The 16,525-nt window shown below is 37.7% G+C and overlaps 1 protein-coding gene across 1 annotated transcript in view; it reads right to left on the bottom strand.

The window, feature by feature from the left end:
• The window catches only part of MBD5 (methyl-CpG binding domain protein 5), a 153,508-nt gene that overhangs the window by 20,871 nt on the left and 116,112 nt on the right, over window positions 1-16,525 (bottom strand). Inside the window, exons 7-9 of the mRNA XM_083350436.1 lie at window positions 11,686-12,717; window positions 8,645-8,853; window positions 4,099-5,304 (exon numbers count right to left, since the gene is read on the bottom strand). Coding sequence (XP_083206562.1) covers window positions 4,099-5,304; window positions 8,645-8,853; window positions 11,686-12,717 — 2,447 coding nt within the window. The remainder of the gene's footprint in view (window positions 1-4,098; window positions 5,305-8,644; window positions 8,854-11,685; window positions 12,718-16,525) is intronic.

Below are 16,525 nucleotides of genomic sequence, written 5' to 3'. Positions count from 1 at the left end.
AACGTTATTTACTTAAATCACTTTTAGCTCATATTTCCGTGGGAAAGTCATTGTAGAAGGTGTGGTAGAATCTGGGGGCAGAGTTAAAAGAGGGATCAGCCTAGAATCAATACATAGCCATAAGTAAACTAAGTCCAACCCCCCGTTGAATTCTGTTGACAGGTGCTAATGGCTAGTTGAGAAAATTAATATCACATATGAAAGATCAGGTTCACATGTAAAAGCCCAATTAAACTGATTTATTACTAATTATGCCTACACACAGGAATCTTCTACTTGGGATCAGATAAGGGTCAATGGAATTCAAGGGAGGTTGGACTTAATTCACTTGTGGCTACCCCTGATTGTCTTTTAATTCATGGTAAGATGGGCAGCCAATAAATTTTACAAACCTCTGCCCACATATTCTGCCTTCTCCTATAGTCATTTAGACTATCCGATTCCCCCCCCCCCAAGTTTGAATTCTTAAGCTGTCCTGAAAATGTTAACTTTTGTTATCTCATATTAAAAAGGGTTTGGATTTAAATTTCTTTTCATTAGTTAATGAAATAAGAACAAATCAGAGCAAGATGGTCAGAAATCAAGCACATTGTATGATGTTTCTATGAAAACATTTCCTTTAAAAATAGTTTTTATGCAATCTTCTCTAACATGAATTTAACACCCGTTAACCCTGAACTGAAGGCTTTAATTATATACTTATATACTGAATAGAATTCTGTCTTTAATAAACATCTAAGAAGCTTATATCACCACCAAATAGATTGGTGGTATAGATGAGTGGCCTCTAATAACTCTTGTACTCCATAAACATTATATTTTCCAAATGGTGAGCAAATTTAGTATGGTGGCTAACATATAGACTAGAAACTGGGAGATTGTGAGTTCTAGTCCTCCTTTGACATGAAAGCTAGCTGGTTGGTCTGAGTCAATTGGGCTGTCTCTCAAGCCTCATTCTCTCAGGGTTTTTGTGAAAAATAGGAGGCAGGAGCATTATGTACGCTACTTTGAGATGTATAAAATAAAGCATATGATGGTGCTGATGATCCTTATCATTACTGCAAATGAACTAGGATCACACATCTCCAAACTGAAATGGTAACGTGTTTGAAATCTGAATAGTGGTATTAATACGTGCACATGAGCTGAGCAAAACTGTAATGGTGAAATGGCAAATAATGGACAATACACCAGTAGGAGGAGTTTGATTCTGTGACTCCGGAGGAAGTGGACAGGATCATGGGGAGGCTGAGCACCACCACATGTTTATTGGACCCGTGCCCTTCCTGGCTGGTTTATGCAGCCCGGGAGAGGACACGCAGCTGGTTCCAGGCAGTTATATCGGCTTCTTTGAGTGAGGGTATCTTCCCCGCCGTCTTGAAGGAGGCGGTGGTGAGGCCTCTCCTCAAGAAGCCTGCCCTGGACCCTGCTGTATTGAATAACTTTCGTCCTGTCTCCAACCTTCGCTTTCTTGCGAAGGTTGTTGAGAGTGTGGTGGCGCATCAGCTCCCTCTGGTCCTGGATGAAGCGGATTATCTAGACCCGTACCAATCGGGTTTCAGGCCCGGGCACAGCACGGAGACGGCATTGGTCGCGCTGGTGAATGATCTCTGGAGGGCTCGGGACAGGGGGCATTCCTCTGTCCTAGTCCTATTAGACCTCTCGGCGGCTTTCGATACCATCGACCATGGTATCTTGCTGCGGCGTCTCAGGGGATTGGGAGTGGGAGGCACAGTTTTACGGTGGTTCTCCTCCTATCTCTTGGGACGTTCGCAGTCGGTGTTGGCAGGGGGGCAGAGGTCGACCGCGAGGTCTCTCATTTGTGGAGTTCCTCAGGGGTCGGTCCTCTCGCCTCTCCTGTTCAACATCTATATGAAGCCGCTGGGTGAGATCATTCGTGGCTTTGGAGTTGGGTATCATCAATACGCTGATGATACCCAACTTTTCTTTTCGACCCCAAACCACCCCAGTGATGCCCTCGACGTGATGTCCCGTTGCCTGGAGGCGGTTCGGGTCTGGATGGGGAGGAACAGACTCCAGCTCAACCCCGACAAGACTGAGTGGCTTTGCATATCTTCATCCCGGGTTTATTCGGACATTCCACCTCTAACTATGGGGGGTGAATTATTACCCCCCGTAGATAGGGCTCGCAACTTGGGGGTCCTCCTAGATTCACGGCTCACCTTGGAAGATCATATAGGAGCCGTGACTAGGGGGGCCTTTGCACAGGTTCGCCTGGTGCGTCAGTTGCGGCCCTATCTTAGCCGGGATGATCTGTGCACGGTCACTCATGCGCTCGTGTCCTCTCGTCTGGACTACTGCAACGCTCTCTACATGGGGCTGCCCTTGAGGACCACTCGGAAGCTCCAACTGGTACAGAATGCAGCCGCGAGAGTGGTGTTGGGAGTCTCCCGATACTCCCACGTTACACCTCTGCTCCGTGAGCTGCATTGGTTGCCAGTTGTCTTCCGGGTGAGATTCAAGGTACTGGTAACGGTATTCAAAGCACTCCATGGCATGGGGCCGGAGTACCTCAGGGAACATCTGCTGCCGGCATCAAGCTCCCTGCGCCCTGTGCGTTCCCACAGAGAGGGCCTCCTCAGGGTGCCACCGATCAGAGAATGTCGATTGGTGGCCCCCAGGGGGAGATCCTTCTCTGTGGGCGCTCCGGAGCTGTGGAATCAGCTACCGGTAGAGCTCCGGATGGCGCCCGATCTTCGCTCCTTTCGCCGCGATCTCAAGACATTTTTGTTTGTACAAGCCGGCCTAGCCTGAGGGGGAGTGTTGGGGTTGTTTTATTTTTTGTTTTTTAATTTTTCTAGGGGTTTTTAGCGTTGTATCATATTGTTTTTAACTAGGGCAATTGTTTAATCTGTTTTTAATGTTTGTATTGGTTATTTTATTCTGCCCTGTGAACCGCCCTGAGTCCTCAGGGAGAAGGGCGGTATATAAATGTTATTAAATTAAATTAAATTAAATTAGTAGAAGAAAGAAGAAAGCCTGTGAATTTAAGCTGGACACTGAATAGTGAGTGGGGGATAATTTTAACCCTGGTAACATGTAATAAAGCACCTTCTGAAGTCTGGTCTCATCCCTTATTATCATGATAATCATGCTTACTTTCTAATCTGCTTCATTAGACAATCTTGAGGGTACTCAACTTTTAAAAGTAAAGTCTGCCCCTTGGTAAGAAGCACTAACTCATAGTAGAAATTCACAGAGGACATATGTACAAACATTACAGCCCGAGAACAAATAAATTTGCCTTGCAAAGGCAGTTTTTGTCCTATTTTCTTTAGTGATCATAGAGCACGTCTTGATCCAGCTTTAAGCTGTTTAAGGCGGGGTGGGGGGCAGGGAACCGTATGACTTTCCTGCTATTAATGTTTCAGGTGGCTGCATCAAGAATTTAAATTAGGGATTTTTTTTATTATTCTGCTTAGGATAGTTTGACTTATTTTATCTCAGCTTTTAAAAGTTTGTGGCTCCAAAGGGAAAGAGAATGCAGTTCCCCCAAAGGGTGCATTCCATTGTCTGGGAGCAGTGCTGAAAAATATGCCAGAAAAGCAGGCTTCAGGTAGCAGGGGTATTTTGAAAATACCCTCCTGTCGTCTGAACCAGGCAGGTTTCAAATAGGTAAGGCCGTCCTTTCTGAAAATCCTGTCTTCATGTGAACCTTGGCAACATTTATATTTGTAACAATAGACATAATGAAATCCTGAATGTTTGACTCATAAAAACAAATAAAAATTGCAGATTTTATATTACAATATATTCAGACTGCATCAAAATAGTGCAATAGTGCAAATGAGAAATCATTTTCATTTCAGTAGAATACGTGTTAGTCTACTATTGTATGCATTTTGTTTTTTATAAAAATAGTCTTATGCCTAAGTTATTCCTCAGGCCTGACAAAAGTGATGATACAGAGCAATAATGCCTTTTAAAAATTATAGACAAGAGATAGGGATGCAAACTGAAAAATGCAATCAATACCTTTTCCTCCCCTTTTTTTTAAAAAAAAAAGTTACCACAAATCTTGATCATGCCATACCTTTGTTAAAATATAAGTATATGTATACATATGCATAAATGTACCTTCCCATCCTCAGTGCTTTGTTGACATGAGTTGTGAACGTCATCTTCTCTCACTAATTTACCAGGCCAAGACGACAGTCCTTTAATTTGGCTCCAGACCAAGTCCCCAACATTAAACGTCCTTGGTCTGTAATGTATCAACTCGTTTGAAGATGGGGAATCGGGATTCCTTAGGTCATCTTCGCTACTGATGCTTTTAGCATCCGAAGGACTAGGCACACACCCATTAATGCTTTTGGCATTAAAGTCTCCATTATAATGGATGTAGTCTTTAATCAGAGAACTTTCGAAACTATTGGAGGAACTTGGAGACTGTTCTTCCACGCCTAGGTCTTGCTTAGCAGGATTCAGCAGCTCTCCAAACCCTCTGCTCTGCTGGGGCCTGTTCCCATTGATGTGCGCACATCGTTCCACAGTGTTCTCTAGTCTCTCTTTAAAACTCATCATAGTTCTTTTGTAATTGCTATACCTGAAGTTCTCCTCCACCATCTTATCACCGTGACAATTTCGTTGGGGTAATAATACTGGATGTTGCTTGCCTTGGACTAATGGCAATGTGGAAATATTGTTGGGCCTTTCACGGCAAGGACTACTGAGGACATGGGACGAGTGATCTAAAACCTCCTCGCATTTCCATCGATTCATATCCCCTCCAGGGCTCTGCTCTCCTTCCCACTGTTTTTTTGGTGTGTTGCAACCTGTCGGTTTATAATATTCCAAACCATCCCCATCGCTGGAATTTTTAAGGTGTTCCGAATTCTTCAGTAATCGTGTCCCCCTAGTGTTCCTTGCTCTGTCTTCGTGATCAGAAATGCCAATGTTTCGTCCATGTATTACTGCATTGACAGCACTGGAAAGATTTAATGGATCTCCAATTGAGGCTGTAAAGGCACTCATGGCACTCAGAGCTGGAATAGGGCTCATTTGTGTTGTACTGTTAACTGCGGTGGTGATGACTACTTGCATCCCCTTGCCTGCAGCATCTACCACTGCTTTGTAGATGGCATCAACTGAACCATCACTCTGGGCAGTTAAACTGATGTCCTTTGCTTGTTGTCCTATAGATGGTTCTGTCCTTTGTTGTAAATTGCATACAGTATCTTGAAAAGGAGGAATTGCTGCACTGGAACTCTCAGGAACTGGTGGCATCCCTATTTGAGAGATAATTCTCTTGTTCAGGTAAGCGGTCTCTTCCTGCATTCTCACCTTTAAAAATCATAAGAAAAGAAAATTAGATGGAGCCTTTAAAAGCTGCCCTAAGACAAGGAAAGTTGCTAACGGTTAAAAGCAGTGGCTAAAACAAGCAGGGCGCGCTCATTCCATTTTCGAGTAGGAAGAATACAATTAAAAGTAACACTATCTTAATGTGATCTACAATATTTGCTGAAGTTTTCTTGCACCATATAACTTAGATCGCAAGATATATTTTCTAACTAAACAAGCACGATCCATCACTGGAGTTTTAAATTTGAAATCTCAGTTAAATACCATTTTCTTGTTGCTTTCACTTGATACATGCCCTTCCCTTGGTTGATTAGCTCAGAGAAATTTGGAACATTCTTTTTCCTCTCAAGAAAAATATACTTCTTGGATTGGACGATGATTGAAAAATGTATACTTAGATCAGGGGGAAATGTACATTTCAGGAATAAATCCATTTTCTATATTTCTAACTCTCAAGACTGTGCATTATAGTACTGCAGAAACAAATCAAAGCAGGTCTGTTGAAGAATATAGGAGCACAAGCACAGCACTTCTCTGCAACTCTTTAAAGCAACTATGTCTTCCTAGAATTACAGAAAAGATTCTTGTAACCATGTAATCTCAGGGAGTGATGCTTTGTAAATGCAGGGATTTCCCTCTTATTCCTTAATAATTTGTGTTCATAGCCCCCATATTTTATTATAGTTTGCAGGTGTGAAGTCATCTTTTTTTATATTTATTTATAAAGATTCTACTATTAAACTGGACAATGAAGATTTTGCTTCCTGAATCCTTTTGGGTGTATCTTATAGATTTTTGACTGTTAACCACAAAAATAAACTGAAATTGAACCTATCACATACTGTTTATATAAATCTTTTATTGTTACACAATGGCAGTGTTTAGTACCTGTTGGTTATACTGCACTCATGGAAAAAAAAGAACAAAAACCATGGAACTGATTGTTGACATACATCCAGTACACTAAGTACAAGTGGAACACAAGTATTTGTATTTTTATTGTATTTTGTTTGCATTGTTTATAGGTGTTCTATAGTTTTATCTTAATATTATAAGCTACCTAGAGTTACCCTGTGATAAAATGAGCAGGCAACAACTTTAATAAATAATGTTGGAGATCTAAAAGATCTAAAAGTTCTGCTGTTGGGATGCATCTTGGATATATACCAAGTGCTGTTGCTACATATGCAAATGGGACAGCTGTGTAAGAAAGTTGCATTACATGAAAAAGAAATGGTGACCTGGAGGAATTTGATTCCATGACAGAAAAACATGGCACATGAATCACTTGTTGACCTGACAAAGATATTTTTTGTTTCTGTTTCACAAAAAACTCTGACCAATGAAGAATTTTGTGAAAGTGATGAACAAAGAAGGTGAAGGTTTTCATTGAGACTGATGTTTCCAAGAATAACTAATGCCAAGATTAAAAAAGGTATTTTAGTTGGTCCACAGATCAGATACGTTACCAATGTTACAAAAGATTTGAAGGTCTGTTAGTGGGGCCAGAGAAAATCTATAGAAAATTGCCTGGAAAGCTTTGGAAGATGTTGAGCATTTTCTTGGCAACTACAGAGCACCAAACTACATTCAACTGGTTGATAAACATCTTACAGCACACAAGACCATGAAGTGCAATGTGTCACTGAAGATTCATTTTCTGCATAAACACTTGGACTTCTTTCCTGAAAATCTAGATGCAGTCAGTGACCAACATGGTGAAAGGTTTCACCAGGTCATTGTCACAATGGACAAAATGGTACCAGGGTAACTGGAATTCATCAATGCTGGTTTACGGTTGAATACAGCAATAAGATGCATCAGACACTGAGTACAAACAAAAATCATCAGCAAAACCTTTTTGACTCTGTTGAACTCATGCAGTATGTCAGAAACATTATGTGATTAAATACATTATAGTTATTAAAAGTTAATGTAATATTTCTACAGTAATTCTGAAATTATACCTGTGTTCAGTTAGAAGGGGTCTATCATCACCAAAAGTTTTTCAGGAAGCAAAACTTTTGAAAAAAAAATTGCGGTCCATTGTTATTAATGCCAACTTCATTTTCCCAGCTGTGGTTTACATATTTCTTCAGATATAAAAATCTGTGGCCTCAAACAAAAGTTTCAGAATTGCTTCTTTTCAACCCAAAGCTTTCTTTTGACTATTTTATCATTTGTTTGTCAGCTGAACTTGTGTGTATATATGTGTGTGTGTTTGCATGTGTGGAGAGACAGGAGAGAGAGAGAGAGAGAGAGAGAGAGAGAGAGAGAGAGAGAGAGAGAAACAGAATGAGATGGCAGCTTTAATCTGCTGTCAAGCATCTATTTATGTATTCACTGACATTATTTATAAATTATCTTTTACAGTTGCTATTAAAAGAGTTAAAAAGTAAACTGAACAAACTGAATAAAAATGGACTGCAGTGCCCCAGTATGAAAAGGTCTTATTAAATTGTTATTTAATAATATCAATTTTGGGACCGTGGTTTTTGAGACTAGTCACAAGTTTCCACTATCCTCAAAGAAAGTTAGGAGTTCCCTCCAAATAGAGTTTAAAATTTAAAACTTAAGCCTGGTACACCGAATCTAGCTCAGAAATAAATTGTTAATAGATAAACAATGACTAGTTTATATATATATATATATATATATATATACATATATATATATATATATATATATATATATATATATATATATATATATATATATATATATATATATATATGCATAATTCATATATAATGAAATAAATGTATGAAAAAAGTAACATAGAATAAAATGCTGGGAATAAAGGTAGATGGAAAGCAATCTTTTTTTTTTTTACCAACTAGTAAAATAATTTATTCTACTATGCTATCAAGTTGAACAAAGTTTTTCTTGTCATTATCTATAGTAATTCTTTCCTAAGTTTTAAATTCAGCAATACTTTAATAAAAGAAGAAATACAAATTAGGTGTAAAACTGGCTTAATTTTGTAACTCAGGAGGATGATAACGTTGTCTGAGCGAGCAAGATTTCTATAAACATGCATTTACAACTCTCTACTGAAATACCAGGATTATACTACTAGTTTTCCACATTTATTCAATTTCATTTCTCCATTTTAAAAAAATAAACAATGCCATTGTTTTCATTTTAATGCCTGAAATAGACTTGTTCACAGTCAAACTTTTTTAGAACCATCCATGGGGATGCATAGTTTTGTTGTGATAAAATGGAATCCATAGATTTGCTTGATGATAAAATCCCTGAAAATATTTTCATTATTTGTATTATTTTTCATGGATCCCTGAGAAACAAACCCAACTTCTACCTGAAAATTCTGGAACAGACAAGCCATAGGATTTGGGTTGTTAGGAGGTCCAGGAATGGGAAGCTGTCCTTGGAAGCCTTGGAGATTCTGATAACCTTGGAGAAGCTGCTGTTGCTGATTTGATGGAAACATCTGATTGTTGTTGAACAATGACTGCAGGTGAGTGAGCTGATGGTTATTAAGAGTAGTGTTTATCGAGGACATATCACCTGCAATTCCAAACACATGAATATTTAATTCAGCAAATCTCCCCAGAATAAGCATATGTGTTGTCCAAGCCATGTTTTTTCCGTTTAGTAGCAAAAAAATAGAATGAAATATTTTTCCCTGCAGCTTTTCACTGGACTGAATTTTCTTTTTCCTATTACAGCCACCTGACATCTGTCTACTATAAATTCTAACTTGGTTTCTCCTTTCCGTGTGTGTGTGTGTGTGTGTACATACATATATATATACTCACATACACACACACACACACACACACACACACACACACACACACACACACACACACATATATATATATATATATATATATATATATATATATATATATATATATATATATATATATACATACATACATACATACACATACACATACACATACATACATACAATATATCTCAACATATAAGCTTGCTAAGCATAATGTTGGTTGGTTTGTTTTTTGGTACTTTTGGCTTAGTGTGATGTTTGAAGCCATCCAGTGTAGTTAAAATGTTTTGTGCAAAGGAGGTACTACAGTTTGTTCAAGCTAAACATTATCCTTACCCATTTTCTGTGAACTGTGAAGGTGTAATATGTCTAATGCTATCTAATTTATGAAACGTATTCACAAATTTGTTATGAATTCGGTTCCTTTAATTGCTAATAATTTTCATAATATTTTAAAAAACATATTCCACAATATGAACTTACAGTTCTTTCTTTGTAATAAACTTTTATATATACGTATATCTATGTCTGTATATCTGCATCTATTATATCTATATATCTCCTTTAATACGAGGGCAATTCGGAAATAAACCTCCGTTTGGTTATCAATGACAGACACTCGCAGATGCAGAACTTTTATTATACACATTAGAAAACTACAACATTACATTACTTTTCGACATAATCGCCATTCAAATTGAGGCACTTGTCATAATGTCTTAAAAGGTTTGAAATTCCTTAGTAGTAGTCGCTAGGTGCCAAATCTGGGCTATGGGGGGGTGATCAAAAACATCCCAACGGAACTGCTTCAGAAGTTCTGGGGTGCATCTAGCGGTGTGCAGATGAGCATTATCGTGAACCAACACCACACCAGAAGTCAGCATGCCCCAACGCTTGTTATGGATTGCTCTTCTGAGTTTTCGTAACGTTTCACAGAGTCTGAATTGATGGTTGAACCACGCTCCATGCACTTCACTAGCAGTACTACTTTGGCATCTTCACATTTGGTGGGATTTTCTATAGCAACAGTTCCAGTGTGGTGTTGGTTCATGATAATGCTCACTTGCACACCGCTAGATGCACTCAAGAACTTGTGAAGCAGTTCCGTTGGGATATTTTTGATCAAACCGCCCCCTCCATAGTCCAGATTTGGTGCTGAATGACTACTACTAAGGAATTTCAAACCTTGTAAAACGTTATGACAAGTGCCTCAATTTGAATGGCGACTATGTTGAAAAGTAATGTAATGTTGTAGTTTTCTAATGTGTATAATAAAAGTTCTGTATCTGCGAGTGTCTGTCATTGATAAACAATTTATTTCTGAATTGCCCTCATACAGTACTTCTTTGAGTTTGCTAAAACCTTGAAAAATAACCTACAAAAGCCAGAAGTTTTATTTACATATATATTTAACACATATATATTTAAGCAGACTCTTAAAAGAGCTGGATCGAAAGCTTTTATGAAACAGAACTGGCTTTGCGAGAGACATGAAAGGTGGAAGGGGAAGGACTTAGAACTGTGGCATAAGATTTTATTACTGGTAATTGCAGAATGAAAGACTGTAGAGATTAGAGTTAATATACATAGTCTGGTATTTATATTTGCTGAAACTAATTCATTTTTTTATTATGGGTTATTAGTACATTAGACCTGTGTTTACTGAAATGCTGCTTTATCTAACTCCTTTCCTATGGCTTATTTATTAAATCCAACAGCTCAACATGCACAGACACAAAATATTCAGGAATATTCCTAAAGGAAATTCAAGAATTTGGCAGATTCTTAGCCCGGTTCACACCATTATATTGTCCACTCTACAACTAATGAATTGTTTTTCCAATAAATGCGAAGATCCTCATATACAAATCTTGTTCCTGAATTCATTGGAAGACTGCAATACTCTCCCAGAATTATAATATAATACTTAAAATTTTTACCGAGACTATACATTCTACTGAATGCATACATGACTGCAGCCTTAAATATGTGAATTGGAAATTAGCTTATTTAGAAACTGGTAGTTCCCTACACTATTTAAAAATGAAAAACCCCAAAACATGACAGCATGAATGTAAGCTGAAAGGTAACCTATTAACTTGAATCTGGTCTGCTTTATATATTGCTGAAATGGAATTTAGGGATTAAGAATTTAGGGATAAAACGTTGGTGTATTTTAAATTCTACGGACAAGGAATTTTTTCTTTCATCCATTGCACAGCTACTCATACAACCCTGTGATGCCTTGGATATTTTAAATAACATGCTGCATCCCGAAGAAGCAACTGTGCAGTATGAATTTTGAGGGGAAAAAATAAAATAAAAATAAAATAAAATCCATTCCAATTGGCTGACTGAATTGAGATAACATCAGACTTTCTGAACAAAAGGTTTTAAAATGCTACTTAACACTTGTCCTAAATTTTATTTGTGCTCTTTCACTGGAATGGTCAGACAGATTCACACAGCATAAACCTTTTAGGGGGGAAAAAAGTGCAATGAAATGGATTTTTTTTCCTTTTTAAAAAAGTAGAAAATAGAAGTTCCCCCCCACCACCACCACCGCTTTTTCTTTTCAAAATCTATGAAAATATTTAACTTACCAAGTAGACCTGTCCCCAGTAGAGGGTTAAGTAGCTGTGGCACCACAGAGTTATTGTTGAGTTTAGCTGGACCAGATGTATTCCCAGCATTATTAGATAGGCTCAGCAATGTTTCTGCCATTGACACCACTGCTGTCCCACCAAGGGTTGAGACAGACAGTGCTGCCACTGCTGATGATGTAGTGGCTGTGCCAGTGGTAGCCTGGGAGGAGAGTGCTATGGAAACCTCTGGATGGTTAGCAGTGCTGCCCGATGTAGAGTTCAGAACACCTCCCAACAGCTGGGGATTCAAGGTCATGAATCCTGAGGCCCCAGTGACAGCTGGGAGGAGCAGGGGATTTGAAGCAGTGTCTGTGCTTGAAAAGCTTGGGAAAGAGTTTCCCAGGGGGTTGGTTAACAGGGTCTCAGCTCTGCTGGTATCTGACTGACTGCTAAGCAACTGATCTGGTAGTGGGGCTGTCATCTGGGTTACTGAGGGCACAGTACTGTTTTGCTGTTGCTGTAACAGATCTGAGATGGATAGATTGAAAGATGCTAAAGGGAACATGGCAGATGTTTGGGCTTGGTTCTGAAGAAGAGCTGCTAGCAGCTGAACATGGACAGGTTGCAGCCCCTGCCCATCCACTTCACCGGAGAGCAAAGCTAAAGCAGCATTTACATTTGGGTTGAGAAAACCTAAAGGATTGAGGTTGACCTCAGACTTGCCTTCTCCTGTTGAAGGCTGAAGTATATTTAATAGATTCTGGTTTAGGAGGTGTTGCTGATTCACTGGCAAAGAGATAGGTAGCGAACTAAAGAGGTTGGGATTCAAAGAGTGCGGAAGACTGTTGCTTGAAGTGCTGTTCTGTGGGAAATGCAGAGGGTGCTCATGACCAACAAAAGGAAAGTCATTCCCAAGAGGGAGTTGGCTATGTAGTGGAGTTCCAGCAGCGGTTGTGACAATGACACCATCTTGAAGAACAGATGTTGTCTTGGTGATGCCAGGCTGACAGGTACCAGCTACAGCTGTAGATAATGGTGGACCTGTCCTTCCTGAAATTGGAAAATAAATATTAAAACCACTTTAGGAGTTTTAGTTATATTTAGGACTGTAGGAAGGAATGGTAATCTTACAACAAAAATCTGCTGCAGTTACAGGAAACAATGATGCAATTCTAAGCCAAAATTAATTGTACTAAAGCATGCTGAAGTGCCGTATCTTTTAAAAAGTCAATAGGATAGCATATACATAGTAGGAGAAAATACAAGATAGGCACGCTGGATTACAATTCCCGAATAGTATAGCCAATGACAGATATCATCAAGCTCATCATCCAAAACATTTAAGGAATACTAGCATATCTACTTCTGATCTATGGATTTAGCTGTATTGCTCAGATGACTAGAGGCTATCTCATACTAATTCAAGACAATGCTAAACAGGGGTTCTTGATCAATACTAAAGAATAGCAAATCCTTTTTTCCCCAAAAATCACCTAATACTTAAAAAACCAAAGTAGGTAACTAATTACTAATTGCTAATATAGTTCTAAGGAACCATACACGAAAAATAATTTGCATTATTTCATTTCATCTATTCTGTTTGCATGGGGGCAAACACTGAGTTCTGTACTAGAAGATGTTATTGGATTTAAATACTAATGATAAAAAAAAGAGTATGAAAAGATAAGAGGGGAAGGTTAGAGCCCAGAGCAAATGAATTCTTCCTTCAAGACTGCCACCATGTGGTTTTATCCATCTAGAATATAATGAGGAGTGTGTATCACTCAGGTCAAATGTTTAAGGATGTAGAATGCTTCCAAAATTGTGAAAAAAAGAGAACACAAGTCAATTTTCTCTGCTTATGGGTAGATCTCTCTGAAGATCCCATTTAGGTTATTTCGCTATAGAATTTTTAAAATTATATTTGCATTAATATACCACGCTGCTTTTTGTAAGCTCAAATGGTTCTATCCCAGTTTTGAAATTTTCACAATAATTCTGCAACGTTGATAAGACTGGGATGTAATCCCCATAATTTTATAGACAACAACAATAATAAAAATAAAAATAAAGTTGGAAGGGACCTTGGAGGTCATCTAGTCCAACCCCCTGCTCAGGCAGGAAACCCTATACCATTTCAGACAAAATTTGAGTTTCTGTATTTAAACATCACTTTAAACTACAACACATTACACAAATACTGCAAAAAAAATGCTAAATCTTATTGACAGATCATTGCCAACAGCCCATATAGCTATTCCATTTCCAATACTTTTTATTTATTTAAATATACTACGTATGTAGTATATTATTTTTTTGAAAATATTGAAGTATTAAATAATACTGATAATATCAATAAAAGTTGTATCAATAGATTAATAGATATTTCCAGCTTTTATTTTTGTACAACTCATTGTAGCCTATAGCTCTGGAAATGACATGTAAAATCAGAGTCTGATAGCATCTTTTCTGATTAATAAATTTTATTCAAAGCCATCTTTTGTGCATATACGTCTCTCAAAGTAAGCTGACCTTGTAAGAATTTATGTCTTTTTGTTAAATTTGTTAGTCAGCAAGGATGCTACCAGATTATTGAATTCTGACCACTTTAGGTTAATTTGGTTTTCTTTCTAAAATGGAAAATAAGCATTGTTTGCTGTGAAAGTGAATCCAGACCTGATAAAAAATGGTTTTGAAAGGCAATTATTTGTATTAACACAGAACAGTAAGTTTGCTCTAAATGAAAATATAAATATGAAAAAATGGAGGTTAATTTTCTCTCAGCAGTGTATTGTTTCATTTGCTAATAAAAATGGGCAAACTGCTGAGTGAAGAAATCACCCAGCATAGTTTTATGCTATTCCACAATCTTAGGAAAAAAGTTATGGAAAAATGAAGCCTAAGTCAGACAAAATTTAATTCTCAAACACAAATCAAATTCCAACTGGAGAGAGGGACTATTACTAAAATATTAAATCCAATTAACCCAAGGAATTTTTTTTTAAAAAAAACCCAGCAAGGTTGACACTTTCTCGGGAAAGGTTAAGGAAATGAACAAACGGACACATCCCTGCACAAAACTGTATGGAATAGGAAAAGACAGAGTGAAAGTGTTATCAAATCCATTTCCACTCAATGCTAATATCAAAATCTCAACAGGAAAGCTACATCTGAACTTTACTATTATTTTCCAATTCCCTAGGCTACAAAAAGGCATGCTTTCTTAAAGCAGTTTAGACAGCAATGTAAAAGGGATTTACATAATTGGTGAAGCTGAATGGTACTAGTTCCCATACATTTCTGAATTTCTACTCAGATAAACTATAATCTCCAAACACCTTTCAGATTATATTTCTTATATTATATTCTTATATTTCTTCTTTCTATGTAAGGGTGTAGGTATATACATATGTTGTACGTAGCATGTTTATATGTGTGTTATGTATGCGTACACTTTTGACAGCAGGCAACAGAGCTTCATTTTTAATGTGTGTCAGTGCGCCCACAGTAAAAAAATGACAATAAAGATGATCTATCTCTAGCTATCTTTTCTTAACATTGAACAGTACCTGAAACAAGCTAATACTTTTGGTCAGATACTTGCATCTGTTCATAAAAAAGGATTGTAAAGAGTGCACTTTTATTACCAAATTATTAATTTATTGATTATTTTTATTTTATACTAAAAATTATCTTAAGAAACCTTTTTGTTGACCATGGCTCAAGATGCTTTTCAATAAATCACAGTTCCAGCAAATGAGTCATATTTTGATACAAAATAGCTAAGAAAGTCTCTGGCAATGTGAATTTAAATCTTTAATCCCAATTCTCCTACCAGTATGCAATGATTCCGTGGGAATAGCCCTCCCCAAGGAAACATATTCTTCTTCTAAGCTGAATGTCATCAGTAAACTAGCAGTACTTTACTTGTGGAAGATCTGGAACCAATATCTTCCTCAGTTCCCAGGTATAAGACTGACAGGAGTATATATTATTTATTTATTTATTTATTTGTATCCTGCGTTTATTATTTTCATAAATAAGTCAAAGTGGAGGATGTATCCAATACGTAGCCTCCTATTTTCCCTACAACAGCCTTTGTCAGGTGAGCTGGGCTGAAAGAGTGTGACTGACCCAAATCACATTTTCCCCACAATAACCACCCTGTGATGTAAATTGGGGAGGGAGAGGGGGAGAGGGGGAGAGGGAAAGGGAGAGGGAGACTTAACCACCACACCAAACTAGTTTATATCTTGATTTTCAGCAAAGATTTTTTATATAGATCAGACATGTCAAACTCGTGACGTCACGCAACGTATCGGGACGGTTTTGCCATTGCTGGCAATGGGATGGGCGTGGCTTCCGCATGATGCATCCGGCCCGCAGACTGGCTGTTTGACACCTCGCTATAGATTATTAAAAGGTTATTAAATAATTAAAGTACTGATAATTTCAAAGCTATTATGAAATCAGTGCTATTTTAAGGCCATCAGAAGATAACTGACTGAGCCGGCTAGAAGAATGGTAATTGCCTTCTACAAGTCCTATCAAGCCTTCAAGTGTATTTGCACAAATGCCATTAATTGAAGAAATCTCTCGCTACTATGGAATTAAATAATTTCTAATCAGCTCAAGTATTCCATTTCTAATGTGACCAAGTTCAATGAATCATGCCATTGCGTGTTGGCTACCAAAAGCAAACATTTCGAGTTTGAAAAAACATAAAATTATTATCAATATCCTATGAACATTTTTTCTGCTTCTCAGTTCTGAACTGCTAAATTGGCATAGAAGACAGAAGATCCATAGAAACAAAATACAGATATTTCTCGAGTAGTATAAAAGCTAACTTACATAA

The sequence above is a fragment of the Vipera ursinii genome (assembly GCF_947247035.1).
Source record: "Vipera ursinii genome assembly, chromosome: 1".
Classification (NCBI taxonomy): Eukaryota; Metazoa; Chordata; class Lepidosauria; order Squamata; family Viperidae; genus Vipera; species Vipera ursinii.
This window is presented reverse-complemented; position numbering and strand designations above follow the sequence as displayed.